At 46.3% G+C, this 18,494-nt stretch overlaps 1 protein-coding gene across 3 annotated transcripts in view; it reads left to right on the top strand.

The window, feature by feature from the left end:
• Positions 1-18,494, top strand: part of GRK3 (G protein-coupled receptor kinase 3) — a 126,289-nt gene that overhangs the window by 81,028 nt on the left and 26,767 nt on the right. For all 3 annotated transcript variants that reach the window (XM_045459273.1, XM_045459275.1, XM_045459274.1), the window contains 4 exons: positions 4,053-4,152; positions 12,290-12,368; positions 13,950-14,080; positions 16,259-16,353. In XM_045459273.1, the coding sequence (XP_045315229.1) occupies positions 4,053-4,152; positions 12,290-12,368; positions 13,950-14,080; positions 16,259-16,353 (405 nt within the window). The remainder of the gene's footprint in view (positions 1-4,052; positions 4,153-12,289; positions 12,369-13,949; positions 14,081-16,258; positions 16,354-18,494) is intronic.

Raw genomic sequence — 18,494 nt, 5'->3', positions numbered from 1 at the left:
ACCAAGAAGGGGCGTTCTGTGCCACCTCCCGGGCCAATCCTGTTGCAAAGAATTCTCTGCTTTGCAGAGGAGAGAGCTTTTCTTCTAGACAGCGACCACCCGTGATTTAGCACATACGCTTTTCGGTGGTGTAACATCCCAGGAGATGTCGGTTCCCGTAGTTGGGTAGCTCGAGCCCTGGCGAACAGGATGCACTCCTAGGAGGGTCATGATCATGGGTCTCCATGACTGCGTTGGCCGCTGATCGTACAGGTGGTTGATGTGAGGCAGTTAACATGCACGTGTGCCGGGTGTGAGGCTCTTCTGGAAAGTGAATGGTGGAGTTCTTAAGTGGTGCGGGTGTCGGGGGGGAGGGGGGCTAGTTTTTAGAAGCAGTTTGTTTACGTGAGCATATATCCAAAAGCAAAAGACAATGGGAAAATACAGTTTGATAGGCCCAGAACCACCAGTTTGATCTAGTGACAGGCCTTTTAGAATAACAGCAAAGTGAAATAGTCTGTGCGGCTTGGTCTGAGTCGGTGTAAGAGGAGTAATTGGGGTCAGCGAATTCAGTGTCCTTCTCCCCCCACCACCGGGTCATCACTCAGCCTCTGCTCAGGTCCTCCCTGTGATTGGGCACTGACGGCCTTGCCAGGTGGCCCTCTTAGTTTTCAGACAGGTCCAGTAACTGGCACGATCTTTAGTAGGTGGGGGCTGGAATTCACCTTCACTAACTTACACCCACTGGTCTTCCTGTTTTGGGGCCCTGCATGGGATGAACCCAGTGTCTGGCACTCGGGCATCTGAAGTCTGGTGCCCTGCTGAGACAGGATGGCCTGGTGATCCAGAGTGGGGACCCTGGCGTCCCATGGCCAGGTCAGACCCGGCTTCCGCTTTCTGGCCGGCACGAAGTTTGTGCCTTCTCTCGGCCTCTGCACCCAAGTCTGTAGGGTGGGGAAAATACTTCCCGGTTGTGAGAGTTGAACGGGATGGTACATCGTAAAGCCTGCAGATAACTGCCTGTTGCATAGTCCGTATTAGCGAACAGTCCTCTGCGGCCCCGTCTCTCGTCCCGATTCTGTATTCCCGCGGTGGACTTTGACGCTAAGTGTCGCTCTTCCTTTGGCGCTTATTCCGTTTCACCGAAAGTGTTCGCTTGCCTTCCTCACGGCCCAGGTGTTTAGGAGATCTGCTACTCTGCCACATGATGTGCAAGTCAATAATGTCACCGTGTGTCCCTGCGTTACGTTGGTTATTTCACGCGATTCTCTGTGTCTGGAAAACTGTCTTCCACTTTCTAGAACAAGGGTAGACACTTACCGGGGAGTCCCACGGCTAGGAAGCGGCCAGGCTCAGTCCCTGTGCATCCTGGAGCCCATCCGTGAACTGCCACCCACCTCGCTCAGAAGCCAGTGGCAGCCAACTGGCTTAACCCAGGGGCTCAAGGCCCATGTGTGCCAGCTTCTCTGGTCTGCAGTTTGAACGTTCTTCCAAACGCCAGCCTGGTAGGGGCTAGTGATAGAAGCAGTAGGACACAGTTTGAAAATTCATCATAGAACTTGAATGAAGAACACGTTACTTCATATGTTCTCATGTGTAATCCCTGAACTAAGCAAATTAACGTCTCCATCAGTGGATTTGTTATAAAGAGCTCCTGGGAGAGTTGATAAAATTACCAAATTTGGGGCGGCTGGGTAGCTCGGTCGGTGGAGCATTGCCTCTTGATTTCAGGTCAGGTCACGATCCCAGAGTTGTGGGATCGAGCTCCATGTCGGGCTCCGGGAGGGACGTGGAACCTGCTTGACATTCTCAACCCCTTTCTCTCTCTCCCCACCACCCGCTCTATGCTGCTCCTGTGCACGCACTCTCTCTCTCTCTAAAAAGAAAAGCAAATATCAAATTTGAACATCCCTCTCTCTTGCTAAGTCATAACATTGTGAGTTATGATCGGTTAGAAACAAGTGGATTTTCTGTGTCCCGTCACAGCCAGACAAACATCCACATTGTGTGCCGGGGCCTTGTAAAGTGGGACTTACAGTCACACACAGAGTTCTGAAGCCCCTGAGACCCCTGTGAAAATGTCCTTTCAGCTTTCTGCTGTGCTGCTGACAAATCATCCTTCTTTCTTTAACCTGCGATTATAGAGAATGCCAAATAGCCTGTCTGCATTACCTTCATAGAAGTTTGTTCCAAGGCTTCAAAAAGCTTAAGTTGTCAGCTCTTTGTTCTCCACCAACTTTTATATGAAAGTCTTACGGATTCTTTTTATTATTTGAAAATACGATAACTTCAATATCCAGATGAAAAACAAATCAGGGCTGCCTGGCGGGCTCCGTGAGTGGAGCATGTGACTCTTGATCTCCAGGTGGTCCGTTCGAGCCCCACGCTGGGTGCAGAGATTACTTAAAAAAACTAAAAAGAAACCAATCAAACAGCATTTTAGAACGTGCCTTTTTGAGCATGGGCCGTCCCTTTTCATTTTGTTGGTTGCCAGTGTTTGAGTCTTGCCCTCTGCACTCTTGCAAAATCTTGACCACTGCTGAAATCACAGTTCCTAAAAGCTAAATATTACGCACACTACTGCAACACACAGTAGCAACTAAACAGCAACAATATGTCCAAAGTTTTATTTTCACCAAATTTATTCACACCCCTCTACTTCAGGTTCTCATTTAACTGGAACTTCTATTTGTGTAATGGTATTAATATCTTAATTATTGCTTAATTTTTTAAGCTTTATTTTGATTTAAAAATTTTTTAAAGAAACATTTTATTTTATTTTATTTTATTTTATTTTATTTTATTTTATTTATTTTTGAGAGAGAGTAAGTGCATGAGGGAGAAGCAGAGAGGTGGGGGGAGATCGAGAATCCCAAGCAGGCCCTGCAGCCAGCACGGAGCCCAAAGCAGGGCTTGATCTCACAAACCATAAGATCATGACCTGAGCCAAAATCAAGAGGCCGATGGATGCTTAACTGACTGAGCCACCCTGGCGCCCCTGACACCTTTTTATTTCAAATTTTATTTTTGACACCTAATTTTAGGTGTACAGAAAGGGTTCAAAAACACACCCAGTATCTCTGTCTTACGTTACTATGGAACATTTGTCCTAACAAATGAACTAATATACATTATTATTCACTGAAGTTTCTACTTTTTTGGGGCTTTTTTTACTTTACTTTAAAAAAACTTTTTTTTCATGTTTATTTATCTGTGAGAGACAGAGAGAGACCATGAGCAGGGGAGGGGCAGAGAGAGAGGGAGACACAGAATCTGAAACAGGCTCTGAGCTGTCAGCACAGAGCCCGATGCGGGGCTCGAACCCACGAACTGTGACCATAAGTTGGACGCTTAACCGTCTGAGCCACCCAGGCGCCCCTTTACTTTTTTACTTTGCTCTTTACCCAATGGCCTTTTGTGTTAACCAGATCCCGTGTTACATTTAAGTCCTCTTGTCCCCTTAGCCTCCTTTAGACTGTGTAGTTTCTTGGACTCTCCTTGTTTCTGATGGGCTGTGCTGCTTTGAGGACCCGTGGCCAGGTGTATTGTATGATGTCTTCCAGTTTAGGCATGCTGTCCTCCTGGTTATACTGGGGCTGTGGGCTTTTGGAAGGAAGACCCCAGTGGCAGAACACCATTCTGCCTAGGTCATCGCGTCCTATCATGGGTGCCCGTCGTCAACATGACTCCTCACTGTTGATGCTGACCTTGACCGCCTACTTGAGGTCGCGTTTGTCAGGCTTCTCCACCATAACGTCACTGTCCCCTCTCCTCCACACGATCCTCTTGGAAAGGAGCTTACTGTGTGCCGCCCCCACCCAAGGAGTGAGGAGGGACGCTCCACGTTGAAATGTTTTCTTAATGTGTGCAAAATTTAAAAAATACATTTTTTATAAATATTTCTTTTTTATAATTTTTTTCTTTTTTTTTTGCATGACAGTCAGCAAGTACCATTTTGCTTCTTTCAAACACTTCCCCGAGTCTTTAGAAACTTTCCCCAGTACGACATGGATCGTTTAAAGCAGCTTGGATTCTTTCCGGCGCAGCTCTTTGAATAACATTTATGTTTCCAGGTACGCAATGAAATGCCTGGATAAGAAGAGGATCAAGATGAAACAAGGAGAAACATTAGCCTTAAATGAGAGGATTATGTTGTCTCTTGTGAGCACAGGGGTGAGTATTCCATTTGGAGCACTGCTTGCTCTGGTCTTTGCTGGTTGCTCGGTTTTCCAGATCGAGACAATTTATTTAAAATGCAGGCATTCTTTGCCGGCAAATTATGCAGCCAGCCAGTTTTCTGGTGAGTGAGCGTTTATAGCAGGGAAAAGCAGCACTAAGTTAATATAAATAGTGTAGAGTCCGCATATTATCTCTGTTTAATTTGGGAGTTGGAAAAGTGCTAGCAACCATCATTATGCACACCCACGACGTCTCCCTTTAGTGGCTGTTTTATGACTTTCCTCTCTGCGGAACGTGGTTGCCGAGATGGCAGGAAATAATCGCGGCAACGGCAACGAAATCACTTGAGTCTAGTTAAGAACTGAGTGCACGACGGAGGACTGACCCAGAGAAGCTGGAGTACAAGGAAAGTCGCTCTTGTCCTTTGTAAACAGATAGAGAGGAAGCATCTTGGGTTACTCAAGTCTGAATTGCACTTGGGGCTGTGCGCCATCAGGAGAAGGTGGCTCTGTCTTCGGGGCCCTTGCTGCTTTTCACCTGCTGCCGTGGACTTCGGTCATTTCCATTTCCAAAACGGTGTTTCCACCTGTTGGACAGTTGTCCATCAGCCTAGCATTTTTAGCTCAGCCTGTGTCAAAAACTTCTGCCCCGTGACTTCTTGCAAAACAGGATCCCATTCTGGCCGTTGTTGCAGTGAATGGTATGAACCTTGGCGTTTCTGTATTTGAACAGATGGGTATGAAGACACCCAGAAAAACTCAGTGTCCCAGAAACCTGGGCAGTCCTGCGTGTGCCAGAGGGCCTGTCATCCAGCGTGCAGAGGGGGTCAGGGACTCAGGGTCTCCAAGGGAAGGCAGGAAATGAGGGTGGAGTGGCCAGACCCATGCTGAGTGCCTCCCCCTGTGAATTTAAAGCTAAACACCAAGCCAAGAAGGTTTATATGCGGTGAGATATATCGGGGAGCGTGTGGCCTCCCGATAGCCTAGCTGGTTTCTAAACAGGCCCATTCTCACCCGAAGGAGAAAGGAATCAGACTTCAATGGTGAATCAAAGAACCCTTTTCGACTAGTAAGCAAGGAACCCGACACCCGGAGGGGTTAATTTCCTTACCCAGAGTCTATGGACCCTCTGACTAGTGTTCCTGTCTTACGATCGCCTTCTAAGCTCTGTGTTTTTTGGTTAGCACCTATATTTAATGTATTGTGGTTTATGTTTTCCTGGGGTTCGTTTGAAGCAGTTTCAGAAAGGTTATGTGCTACCGAAGTAAAGGATTCTCATAATTTGGCTCAACCATAATAAAAAAAGAACACTGTAGCTATAAATAATCTCTAACTATGTGCCTCTGCTTCCTAACTTCTGGACATTGAGCATTTCAAGTAAGAGTCGTGTTGGGTGCGTGACTGCGTTTGCACCTACTTGGAACTGAAGCTAAACAGCTCACACACTGTTGGAATCAGTAAGAATGGCATTGGTTTCTAGTTTCTGTTGGAAATGTCATCACCTTAAATTTCAAACATGGGTGTGCCCTTACTGCAGATTTTAAGTGGTAATTAAAATATTAATTTTTCATGAGCCATCTCCACACCTTGCATGTTTATTCTCGAGAAGGCCTGTGGGGAAAACGTTGGGAGTGTTGAAGAAATATACATACAGTTTTCACATAGCATTTTTATAGTTACTTTTTTCAGGCGAGGGGGAATATGGTTATGTAGATGTATCGGTCATTCTTCACCCATCTTAACCCTCTACGGGAATAAATAAAAAATTGGTCTACTACTTTGAGCTAATTTAAAAGAATTATTTATATTTTTAATTCAAGTATCAAGCCTTTTTGTTTGGTTTCATTTTTTGGGAATTAGAGGTTGATGTTTTTTACTTATCAATACATAATTTAACCAAAAGTGCTGTAACAACACTATTTGGAATTTTTTCCTTTTTTGCTAATCAAAGGCCACTTTTTCTGGTTCTTTAATCATCTTTAATTTAAAATCACCTCACGGGGCGCCTGGGTGGCACAGTCGGTTGAGCGTCCGACTTCAGCCAGGTCACGATCTCGCGGTCCGGGAGTTCGAGCCCCGCGTCAGGCTCTGGGCTGATGGCTCAGAGCCTGGAGCCTGTTTCCGATTCTGTGTCTCCCTCTCTCTCTGCCCCTCCCCCGTTCATGCTCTGTCTCTCTCTGTCCCAAAAATAAATAAACGTTGAAAAAAAAATTAAAAAAAAAATAAAAATAAAAAAATAAAATCACCTCACTAGGCTACACTTAAGATCAGCCTGTTGGCGTGGAACTGGACTGCCGTCCCTCATTACAGTTTTCCTTTTATTGGGAGGGTTTTTTTGTTTGCTTGCTTGTTTTTCCTTCCAATTTCAAGTTGAGTGTTTCTTCCCCCAACCTTTCAAAGAGACAGTGGCAGTACCATTCCCAGTTTGATTCTAGAATAGTAAAAGGGTGATCTTTAGGATTAAGAACTAGGAGAAGTACGTCCACAGGTGAGAATGTCGTCAGCACCTTCATTAAACAGTCACATAGTGTCCTCCGAAGTGTCATTCATTCCTTGAAACACGTTTCCGTGCCTAGATCATGCCAGGCATTCTCCTGCAGGATGGAGGGTCCCAAACTGTGACTTTGGTCCCTGCTCTTTTAGAGCTACACAGAATGAGGGAAGGTGGTAGTGTTCGCATGATCTCAGAAATGTATAAATAATCAGGACACCTCTAGAAGGTGCCCGGTGCTCAGGAGGCACTTAGCAAGGAGGAGGTGACAAGGGATAGTCCTCAGAGGTCACAGGAGGTGTCAGTGCTTGTCTGGGTCCTGGGCGCTTCAGGAAGCTTTGCAGACTTTGGAGAAGGTCAGCTGAGCTGGGGTCTCGAGTGGTGCGTGCATAGCCCCAGATGAAGTTGGAGTGGAGAGGGAGACCGACAGAGGCCAGGCCAGCCTGTGAAGAGCTTTCTAGGCCAATACTGAGGATTTAAAAAAGGAAAAAAAATCTTTTAGCAATTGGAGACAAAGTGTTTTAAGCAGGAAGTTAACAGAAGCCTCCTCCTGACTGCAAGGTGGAGAATTTTCTTGAAGAAATGCTTCGTGCTGTATTTTATCACAGTTTTGCAGAGTTCCTGCAAAAATACAAGCTGTTTTGCTCGGTACCGGTAGGAAGTCAAAGAAGACAGTTCCTTCCTGAGGGTCTACCTCTACGAGGCCCTTTAGTTCTTACTGCCTTTAATTTGTAATCAAGGCAGAACATCTTAACCATAATGATGTTCACAACTGTATCAGCCCCATCGCCGAACTGCCATTTTTTCACACTGGTCGGTATTTGGTTCTTTGCGTCTCGAGCTTCCCACGAGACCTGGTGTGGTATCTGCCCAGCACCTGAGAGGTGACGGATTGCAGTCGGCATACAGATAACTGAATTGCATCCCTTTAACTGAGCTCTTACTTGACTTTGCCACAGAAGCCCAGCCTTTGTGAGCAGTGTAAGTAACATAGAACCCTGGAGAGGGTCAGGAGACTGGGGGTTGAAATCCTGGCTGGCTACCACATTTCTTTGTAACCTCAGGCAAGTCATTTCCCCTTTTTAGGGCCTTAGTTTCTTTATTTTAAAAATAAACACGCAGGACCAGGTGATTTTTTTTTTTTTTAAAGAGCCCTTCCTGTTCAGAAAGCCTGTGATGCTAAATCTACAGTTCATGTCCCTTCTTAATAACATATGATCTTAAGTGAACCTATTTTGTTTGCCTTTTGCCATTTTCCTTGGGGCTACCATTAGAAGGATCATATCCCATTGTGTTCAGAAATACCCCTTCGCAGGGTCCACTGTCTCCTTGGTGGAGTGAGTACAGATGCCCTCTGGAGCTGGGAAAGACTCTGGCCTCACTAAGTTCTGGGTCCACCCGCCTCTCTGCTCTACAGATGAATTGCTCATCGGATCAGGAACCAGAGTGTGTGGGGAACCCCGTTCAGGAAGGAGCAGAATGAGCCATCTTCAGCAGGCTATTAAAAAGGTGGTTCCCTAAGGGCTTCCAAGTGGGAGGGTGCCCCCCACCTCCAGGAAGGCCACATGGCTTTTAACAGAAAAAGGAAAGCACTTTCATTTTGCCTGTTTAAAGCAAAATCAGGGGCGCCTGGGTGGCGCAGTCGGTTAAGCGTCCGACTTCAGCCAGGTCACGATCTCGCGGTCCGTGAGTTCGAGCCCCGCGTCAGGCTCTGGGCTGATGGCTCAGAGCCTGGAGCCTGTTTCCGATTCTGTGTCTCCCTGTCTCTCTGCCCCTCCCCCGTTCATGCTCTGTCTCTCTCTGTCCCAAAAATAAATAAATAAACGTTGAAAAAAAAATTAAAAAAAAAATAAAGCAAAATCAGCCTTGAAATCAGTAATCACTAATACCATCTCAACGGTGTTTTTTTTTTTTTTTCCAACGTTTATTTTTTTGGGGACAGAGAGAGACAGAGCATGAATGGGGGAGGGGCAGAGAGAGAGGGAGACACAGAATCAGAAACAGGCTCCAGGCTCTGAGCCATCAGCCCAGAGCCCGACGCGGGGCTCGAACTCATGGACTGCGAGATCGTGACCTGGCTGAAGTCGGATGCTCAACCGACTGCGCCACCCAGGCGCCCCTCAACGGTGTTTTAAGGCAAACTAGGTAATCACAAAATGAAATTTGTAGTTCATTCCGGAAGATACATGGAAATTGTATTCAAGTTCATGAACCTCTGGTATAGAAAGGAGTCAGATGTATCAGTATGCCCTTAATACAGAGGTTTGGACGATGCAGATTCAGTGTATAGATTATTCTGTTGAAACCTGACTATTTTCTGTGGAATTTAATGATTGTTTTGTTTCTGTTAAGAAAGTGGATATAGATGTGGGGTGTTTTTTTGGCCAGTTTCTATTTTAATCAGTTGAGTGGTGAGTATACAGTGTATATAAAGAATCTAAATGGACCCAGTTATAGATCTGACTTAGCACTGAGGAGTTTTCACAAGGGAACACAAGCATGTATCCAGCACTCGGATCAAGGGATAGAAAGTTAGTCGTATTCCTTGGGGCACCTGGGTGGCTCAGTCGGTTGAGCATCCAACTTCGGCTCCGGTCGTGATCTTGCCGTTTGTGAGTTTGAGCCCTGCGTCGGGCTCACTGCTGTCGGTGCAGAGCCTGCCTTCAGATCCTCTGTCCCTAATCTCTCTCTCTCTCTCTCTCTCTCTCTCTCTCTCTCTCTCTCTGCCTCTCCCCTGCTTATGCTCTCTCTCAAAAATAAACATTAAAAATAATAAATAAATAAATAAATAAATAAATAAATAAATAAAATAAAATAAAGTTACTCACATTCCCGAAGTCTTGTGCCTCTTCCAGTCACCTACCCCGCGCTCAGGTTAACTACTACCCAGATATCTAACACTGTCATTTAATTTGGCTTTGCCTGTGTTTGAACTTGGTATACATGTGCCCTCTTGCATCTGGCTTCTCTCACTCAGCGTGGCTTGTGAGATTCACCTGCATCATCGGACGTGGCCATGGTACATTCTGCGGCTACGTAGCAGAGGTCTGCAAGCTGCGTATGGCCGACGGACCAGATCTGGCTTGTGGCCTCTTTTTCTGTAGAGCCCATGGACTGGCAATGGGTTTTCCATTCCTGAGGCATGGTACGGAAAATAAACAAAGGATATGTGACAGAGGTGGCCTGGAGCCTGCAAAACCGAAAATAATTCGTGTCTAGCCCCTTGTACACAAACTTGCTGACCCTTGCTGTGTAGCATTCCCCCGCGTAAAGTGACCGCGGTTCACGCATCCGTTCTAATACCGGTAGACATCCGGGTTACTTTCCGCTTGGGGCTCCTTTGAACAGTGCTGCGAGGAGCATTCTCTCGCAGTTCTCTTAGTGCACGTTGGGTACAGGCTGCTGTGAGGTGTGCAGCTGGCGGTGGAAATGCTGATGCCTGGGCCTTGCAGACGGGGCCCAGTTTCGGCAGATGGCCCCGACCAGTTGCCAGAGCGGTTGTTGGCACCGTGCGCTCCTGGGTGCCGTATGTAGGGGTTCCGTTTACACCCTGTCTTTCCAGCCACTTGGCCTTGGTGGTCGTTTTGATTTTGCCCATTCTCTTGGGGTTTAGCGATAACACATTGTGAGGACACATCTCCTTGGTGACCGCTGATGCCCAGCACCTGTTCATCGGCTTGTGAGCCATTCGATGACCCTCCTATGTTTAGTGCCTTTATTGATTTGTTGGCTGGTTTATTCATTTATATTGTTATTATTACTCCTACACTTGCAGTTTTTTGCCACTGCTCTGTTGGGTCGTTTGCCTTTTCCTTTATTGATTTATGAGAGCTCTTTATATATATATTTATATATATCCTTTCTGTGCGTATGGATTGCAGATATCTTTTCCTATTCTGTGACTTGCCTTTTTACTCTCTTGATAGTGTTTTCTGAAGGCCAGAAGTTCTTGATTTTATTTTTGTCCAGTTTAGCAGTACTTCCACCATTAGTGCTTTTGGGTGGCCTGAGAAATCTTTACTTACCCTAGGGTCACAAAGATACTCTCTTTTGCTTTCCTCTAGAAGATTTATTGTTTTCCCTTCAGATCTTTGTCTTCCTGAAGTGGACTTCAGTGTGTGGTGTGAGGTAGGGGTGGGCGTTCACATTCTGTTGTACAAATACCCATTTGTTCCAGCATATCGCGGAAGGGCCATCCTTTCCCCCCACCCTGTTGTGTCACTTTATCACAAATCAGTTGACCATTTGTGTGTGAGTCTATGTCAGGATTCTCTCTTCTGTTCTGTTGGTCTGTCTGTTCTTGGGCTACTACCACACTGTCTGATTTACTGTTGCTTTATAATAACTTTTGGGGCACGTGAGTGGCTCAGTCAGTTAAGTTTCAGACTTTGGCTCAGGCCATGATCTCACAGTTCATGGGTTCGAGCCCCGCATCCAGCTCTGTGCTGACAGCTCAGAGCCTGGAACCTGCTTCGGATTCTGTGTCCCCCTCGCTCTCTGCCCCTCCCTTGCTCACACTCTATCTCCCTCTCTCTCTCTGTCTCTCTCTGTCTCTCAAAAATAAACATTAAAAAAATATATATTTATATATATTATATATTTATATATAATATACATAAATAAATATATGTAAATATATATATAAAAAATATATATTTATATATAATATATAAAACATAAATATAAATATATATATAATATATATAAAATAATTCATATATATATTATATATATAAATATACACACACACACAATAAGTCTTAATATCTAGCACTATGACTTTTCTGGCTTTTTCTTCTAGAGTGAATTTTTCCTGGCTGTGCACATCTCCATATACATTTTGGAATCAGCTCGATTTTCACTTTAATTAAAATTGTAGCCGGGCAACTGGGTGGCTCAGTTGGTTGAGCATCCGATATTGGCTCAGGTCATGATCAAACTTTGTGAATTCGAGCCGCGCATCGGGCTCGCTGCTGTCAGCGCAGAGCCCGCTTCAGATCTTCTGTTCCCGGCTCTCTCTCCGTCCCTCCCCCACTCCCGTTTGCACTCTCTCTCTCGAGAATAAATAAAACATTAAATTTTTTTTTTTAACTTGCATAGAATTTCTAGATTACTTTGGGGGAAAACTGACATCTTTACAATTGAATTATTCAGTCCCTGACTCTGATGTATTTTTCTACTTTGAAAGCTAGCTGCGTTCCCTTTTTATGCTCAGCGTCTCAAGACGGTAGTATAGATATTTCCTCCCACTGGGGTATGGTTCTTCCAACCTCAGAATCAGAGAGAGAAACGGATATTTGACTAGCCAGAACCAAAATGTAGAGCAACAGAGAGCCTGGCAGGGCAGTGATATCTTTCTGTAGAGTCTGGGTCCTTTGAAGAAGCTGCAGATAGAAGGGTCATGGTTGAGTTGGCGAGAGACAAGACCTTTGAATTCATCTCCACTCTGTCCGTATGCATTTTGTCACGTAACCAGATCCATTTTGGTGGGATGGTTAAGGTTCCTAAGGAGGGGTCTCTGCTCAACACACAGGGCAGCGGCATGGACGAGACCTGTGGGTGCTCTCTGGTAGAAGATGTACTACCCGGGATGGCTTTTGTGTTTCTGACAAACTGTGGCTTTTTTTTTTTTCCTCCCTAGGACTGCCCTTTCATTGTCTGTATGACCTATGCCTTCCATACTCCAGATAAACTATGCTTCATCTTGGATCTGATGAACGGTGAGCAACACGCAGGAAGTCTGAGTGCAGGGAGAGACTTGGCCGTGATGTGAGACCTCAGCACACCCTGATCTGCACACGCCAGCAGTTTGGGTCTCTGGGATAATTGGGTTTCCCCCCGAAATTTAAGGAAACCTTCTGCTCTTCAAGTTTCCATTGAAATTCATTCTCAATTCCCCTCTGCGCCCTCCCAGTTTCTCACCAGGAAGTTGGCACTTTCCGGAAGAGATTTTCACAAACGACGTAAACTTCATCTTCTGGAACGCAGCTGGCCTAGATCTTTAATTAGCTTGTTTCCTAACCCTCAACTTTTAGGAATGAAATGCCTCATAAGAACGTAGGCCAGAGATATATTAGGAAGCTGACTTTGAAGGACTGGCTGTGGGCCAGCCCGGCTTCTGGCTGGACGGACCAGCCGTCCATTGGTCTTGTAAGCTATGAGTGCCGACAAAGTTCTAGCTAAAAAAGTAGCTTTCTAATGCTAGAGAGTGACACGGCATGTACTCAAAGCGTTTTCTGTAACAAGAGCTGACGTAAAAGGCATCCGGGACAACAAATGCACAGCTTCCTTTTTTGGAAGTTCATTTGAGGTTCGGTTACATTTGGAGGGTTTGACCCAAAGCCAGACCTATTCAACAGCGTGGAGGAATTTCACAGACGTTAATAGTGGGCCAAGAAGCCAGACACCATAGCACATATCCTGCGTGATTCCACGGTTAGCACTCTCAGAACGGTTAAGATGAACGGATGGTGGAAGGTCAGACTGAAGTCCCCTTGGCCTAACCGAGGGGCCAGGGGCTGAGGCATTGACAGGGAAGGGCACGGGGCCTCTGGGATCCTGCACATCTTACATCTTGACCTACCAGTGGTTCTGCAGGAACACGTGTGTGTGGAAGGGAAGGTGCTTACAAAAGCAGGGGCCATACAGTGGGCACACGTGAACTTTTCTAGATCAGTAGAAGCTATTCCTTGACAGCTTATGAGAACATTCCCTTATCCTGTTGGTGGCATTCTCTCACTGTGTAACTTGAGCCCATATGGTAATTGATTTTTTCCAAACGTTTTATTATGGAAAACTACAAACACAGGGCAAAACTGAAGAAATTGTACGGGAAACACCCAAATCCCCACCTACCTGGATTTCACCAGTTATAATTTTACGGTTGCATCCGCTTTATCATCTGTCTCTCGGTATGATCGTTTTGTTTGTTTGCTCCTTCATTTATTGTCCCCGGAGCCAGTTGCCAACCATGTCATGACCTGTTCATTAGACAGGAAGTTAGTGATCCAAGCAGGTTAGCTTGCGAAGGTACACGTGGGAGCTGGATTCCCAGTCTGCGAATGATGGCTTCGTTGTCTATTGCCGCGGCCACCCACCCCTGCATTTAAGTGTTAACAATGTATAAGCTTCCTCTGTACTCTCGAAAGTGTTTTGTCAGACTAGGCAAGTCAAAGACAGATATATACGAAGCAGGAGCCAAGTTTGCCTTTTTGTACTGCGTCCTAACGATTTAGGATGACGTTTTTTTGTTTCTTGCAAATTAACATGCTTTGCCTTGACCTGTCCTTCTCTGATTCCAGGGGGCGATTTGCACTATCACCTTTCCCAGCATGGGGTATTTTCTGAGAAGGAGATGCGGTTTTATGCCACCGAAATCATCCTGGGGCTGGAGCACATGCACAATCGGTTTGTTGTTTACAGAGATTTGAAGGTAAGGCAGTCTGGTTTCGGGATCTGGGCGGTAGGTATCGCAGTCACGGGTGTCCAGACGGTCCCTTCTCTTTCATAGGACCTGCCGTTTTCCTCATCTGAGCCCCGGGGAAGTCACCTCTGTGTGGTATCCATCTGTCCAGACCCTAAACCCTGTTCCAGGAACTCCCTTCCTTCCTAGTTGTCACTGTCCACCCCTTGTGTCCTACCCTGCCTGGTGCAACACACATACTAACTCAAAAGTTTTTCATTGGTTAATGAATGAAAAGCAAGCCAGGAGTTACTTGGTGTTGCCGATTTTACAATTAATTGTAACGCACTTAATGTTCACTAAGCAGCCGATTCAGCCATGGCTCTATGTTAGAACTCGTGATGTTCAAAACTGAACAAGCAAAGAACATGCATCTTCTGGGATTCATACACCGGTAAACTGAGGCGTAGAATGGCCGAGCCACAACTCCTCCGAGGCAGGGCCAATCAGCCTGCAGAACTTTCCCCCCCGCAGGCCACTCTGAGAGTTTCACATTGTTTTAAGACTATGTTCAAAATCACCAACAGATTTGTAGATCCTTGAACTGCAGAGCCCTAGACTGTTGGTGCCTGGGCTTCTCCACTTTCACTCTCCCTGGACTGGGAAGAAAAGGTAGTGAGTGCATTCCGAGTCTCCCCCTTCTGAACCACGATGCTCGGTCCTGGGTTCTGCGTTTATGAGGGAGCTGGGGTTTTGCTCAGTATGTCCATAGGGACACTTGTGGTGAGAAGACCGGGATAGAGACAAAAGAGACCTTGACAAATGATAGAAATGATCAGGCAGATACATAAATGGGCACATGATGACGCGAAGAAAAACGACAGGAAAGACAGTCTCCCAAACATAGAAAGCAGTCTGGGAGGATGTGTTTGCCTCCTCTTTCAGATTCCTTCTGGAACAGACCCAGGGCCACCGACTGAAATGTACAGCTTATGTTCCTTTTCTCTAAGTAGCTATGTTTTGATCGGCCGCCTTAGCTTTTTAAAGTTACCTTCTAAGAATCTAAAAGATGGTATTTTCTTTTTGAGCCTCTTGGCTTTTTTTTTTTCCTCACAAAGTGCTTTGTACAAGTTAAGGCTTTCTGCAAGGTTACAGAATTACTCCCTTAGTTTTCATCTGAGCATGAAGGAGACAAAAATATATTTTCATTGAATTAGAAATAATTAGGTAGTGGTTGGCCCCTGACAGTTTGTTCCCCTGCTCCGTGAGTTTTGCAGGAGAATATAATACATGCTGAAGGCCCTTGAAGCCCTATTGTAATACATTTTAATTTAAATCTATAACCGGTCTCTAATCATCTCTATGCTGTATCTTGTTTTTGTTTTCAAAGCTATTTAGTAGGCAGTGGTATTATTTAATTTCTATTCAAACTGAATTCTAGTCACTCATGATTATTCATGCTTTAGTTTTATAATAGCATGCCATTATTTTTATTTCAAGCAAAACAATAGTTGATCTCCAGCAGAAAAATATTAAGATGACTGGAATTCAGCGTGTATTAGGGAGAGGAGCTTTGTTTTCCTTGCTCATGCTGACTAAATCCAATGTCAGTGGATATATGTCATCGGAGTTGTGCTGAGAACCACAGTGGGTCATTCGGTAGGGTCCTGTGTTCTCATTACGCACTCACAGGCGTGCCGTTCGAGATCGGTGTGGCACTGTGGAGTGTTCTGGTTTCTTAGGTCAGCGTTTGTACGTTCTCGTGAGGTTCCTTTCTGTTCCGTGCCTCGTGGCCTCATTCCCAGAGCCCTTTGTGGGTCACAGGAGCCAAGAATCTGGTGGGCTCACTCCCTTTGTGGAGAGGCGCGCTGCTCTGGCCGGGCCACAGTCCCCACGGGGGAAAGGAACTACTTTCTATCTGATGAACTGTGGTCATAACCACCGCCCCCCCCCCCCCTCCGCCCAAAGCTCCCTGCCCTGTGTCTCCTTATCTCATGAGTAGGCTCCTTTGTGTCTGTCATTGCCACTTTCCTGCTGGACTTAAACATGAAAAGGGTTACTTTCCGTGTTATACCCCATTTGGATGTGATAGTATGGAACTTGTGTTTAGATGAAACGGTAAGTTACCAAGTGCGTATAGTTTCAGAAATTCTCAAAGCCCGGTGACAGTCCGGGGACTCTTGAAGATCATCTTGTCTTTCTCTTTAGCCTGCAAATATCCTCTTGGATGAACACGGACACGTCAGGATATCCGATCTCGGTCTTGCCTGTGACTTTTCCAAAAAGAAGCCACATGCAAGTGTGTGAGTACCACATCAACTCTCTTCACTCCTGTTTCTCTCCACAACGCGTTGATTCTCTCAGGCCCCAATCTGGTCACTTGCTCCCCCTGCTTTTTCTTGCTAGACGTGATTCTTAATATGTGATAATGCTGGGAGGGGGGCAGGTCCCAAATCCCTGGCGATGGGAGACGAGATAAGCGGGGAGCGTGGATGGACCCAGAGAGCGATGTCAGGGGCCGGGGTATCTCTGCAGCACACCCGAGCCCACGATGGCAGGGTGACCCTCGTCAGTCAGTTTACCTGCTTGACCACAGTCTTCTCCGTAAAGTAGAGGCAGTGGCAAATGCCTGCAAGTTGTCTGTCCTACGGATAAGGGAAGTCTGTGTGCCTGGGAAGGTGCAGAGGCATCTGTGTGGAACGCTCCAAGGGAGGCCCAGAGGTCGAGTGTCTCTCTCCAGCTACTTTTCTCCTTCATTTGCAAAATGGCTTTTTTTTCCCCCCGAAGGGAAATTAGGAAATTAGGAATCTTTTTTCTTTTCTTTTTTTTTTTTAATTAAAAACACAAATCATCTGCTCGCAGGTCATGGTAGACTGGAGCATTTATTACATCAGTCCTCCAGCAGACCATGTGGAGGGATCCCCGTGCCCTGCAGCCCCCAGCCAGCACCCGACCCCTCCGCACCCGCCCCCCCCCCCTCCCCCGGAAGCTCGAACACAGGGGCGTAAAGCTACCACACCAGGGCTCCGCAGAAGCAGAATGACACGTCATTTCTGTTTCTTCGGCTATCAGTTTATCTGAGTGGAAAGTGTAGACATGTGTGCGGTCTGTGGAAGAGCAGATGAGTGTTGCTTTTATCCTTTCTCTTCGTAAATGGATCACTCTCAGCACTGAAATCTTTGAAAATTACATTTTCATTGTCCACCTGGAGCTAACATTCATCTCTGTGGTGAATGGGCCTGATGAAACTCCCCGGGGTCTCCTGTCACGCATCCATACAGAAACTAAAGCCCAGACCCTTCTTTTTGTGGGTCTAGAGGTGGCCCTGCATGGCAGTGTTGGAGGAGGGCCTGCCGGAAATCAGAAGCGCCTTGTGAGGCCCCGATCAGATGTGAACGGAGGATAGCACCGATTCTGTAAACATGTTTCCCCCTTCCCTCAGAAGGCGGGGTGCTGTGATAACAGCGTTAGCATTTTGCCGGCACTTTACAATTATGAGGCCAGAACCTGTGGTCGTATAAGCTTCTCTCGGCAAGTTCATCAGACATTTTTAAGAGGGTTGTTTGAATTTTTAATGCTGCAGCCATTTGGTATGCTAATTTCTTCAATTTAGTGTGACCGCCACTGAATATGAATCCGAGAGCTCAGAAAAGTTAATCTTGCAAAGGAATTAACTTGCAGCGATGGGATGGCGTTATTTATTTCCTTACAGAGCTGCACCCGCTTCTTACTGTAATTCACCTGTCGGCCCCAGGAGGCGGGCTGTTCTCAAGATTCCAGCAGCAGCTACAAAAAGGGGTAGGCGTGGGAAGGTTGGTTTCTACGCTTACGTGATCATAGTGAGGCCACTATAAAAAAAGATAAAGGCGCAACCAGATCCTTTTTTTTTTAAGTAGAGGGGGCATGACTGGGATAGGAACAGGCTTCTGAGTCAGCAGATCTGGGTTCGAATCCTCTTCCAAGCCGTGCTTGCCTTCTCCCCCCTCTAAAAAGGACATAACAACGAAGTTTATTTCGTCTGATTGTTGGTGAGGGTCAAGTCAACCGACTAACACGGCAAGTTTTTATGTGACATTGGCCGGGTGCTAGGGGCAGGCAGTGCTGTGGGGATCCCTTGGAGCCAGCTGTGCGGGAAGTGGCCCTTGAGTGGGTGGTGGCGTGCCAGGAGCCACAGTGCTCGCCGTGTCATCGGTTGAACATCCGCTGTCCCAGGCGTGCTCAGCTGCTGTGAATACGCTACGATCTTCATAGAAGCACCAGACGTTATAGGTAGAATTATCTACTTTATGGTACGGTCCCTGAAGTCCAGAGAAATCAAGGTCACAGCCCTGGCACATTGTGGGGCTGGAATTACAGTCCAGGTCGGTCTCCAGAGCTTATACTCAGGCGACCTCCCGGAGGCTCGATGAGTAATTTAGGGCCAGAATTTCACCCTGGACTTGGT

The sequence above is a fragment of the Leopardus geoffroyi genome, chromosome D3 (genome assembly GCF_018350155.1).
Source record: "Leopardus geoffroyi isolate Oge1 chromosome D3, O.geoffroyi_Oge1_pat1.0, whole genome shotgun sequence".
Lineage (NCBI taxonomy): Eukaryota > Metazoa > Chordata > Mammalia > Carnivora > Felidae > Leopardus > Leopardus geoffroyi.
Note: the sequence above shows the minus strand (reverse complement) of the source record. Positions and strands in the feature narration are given on the sequence as shown.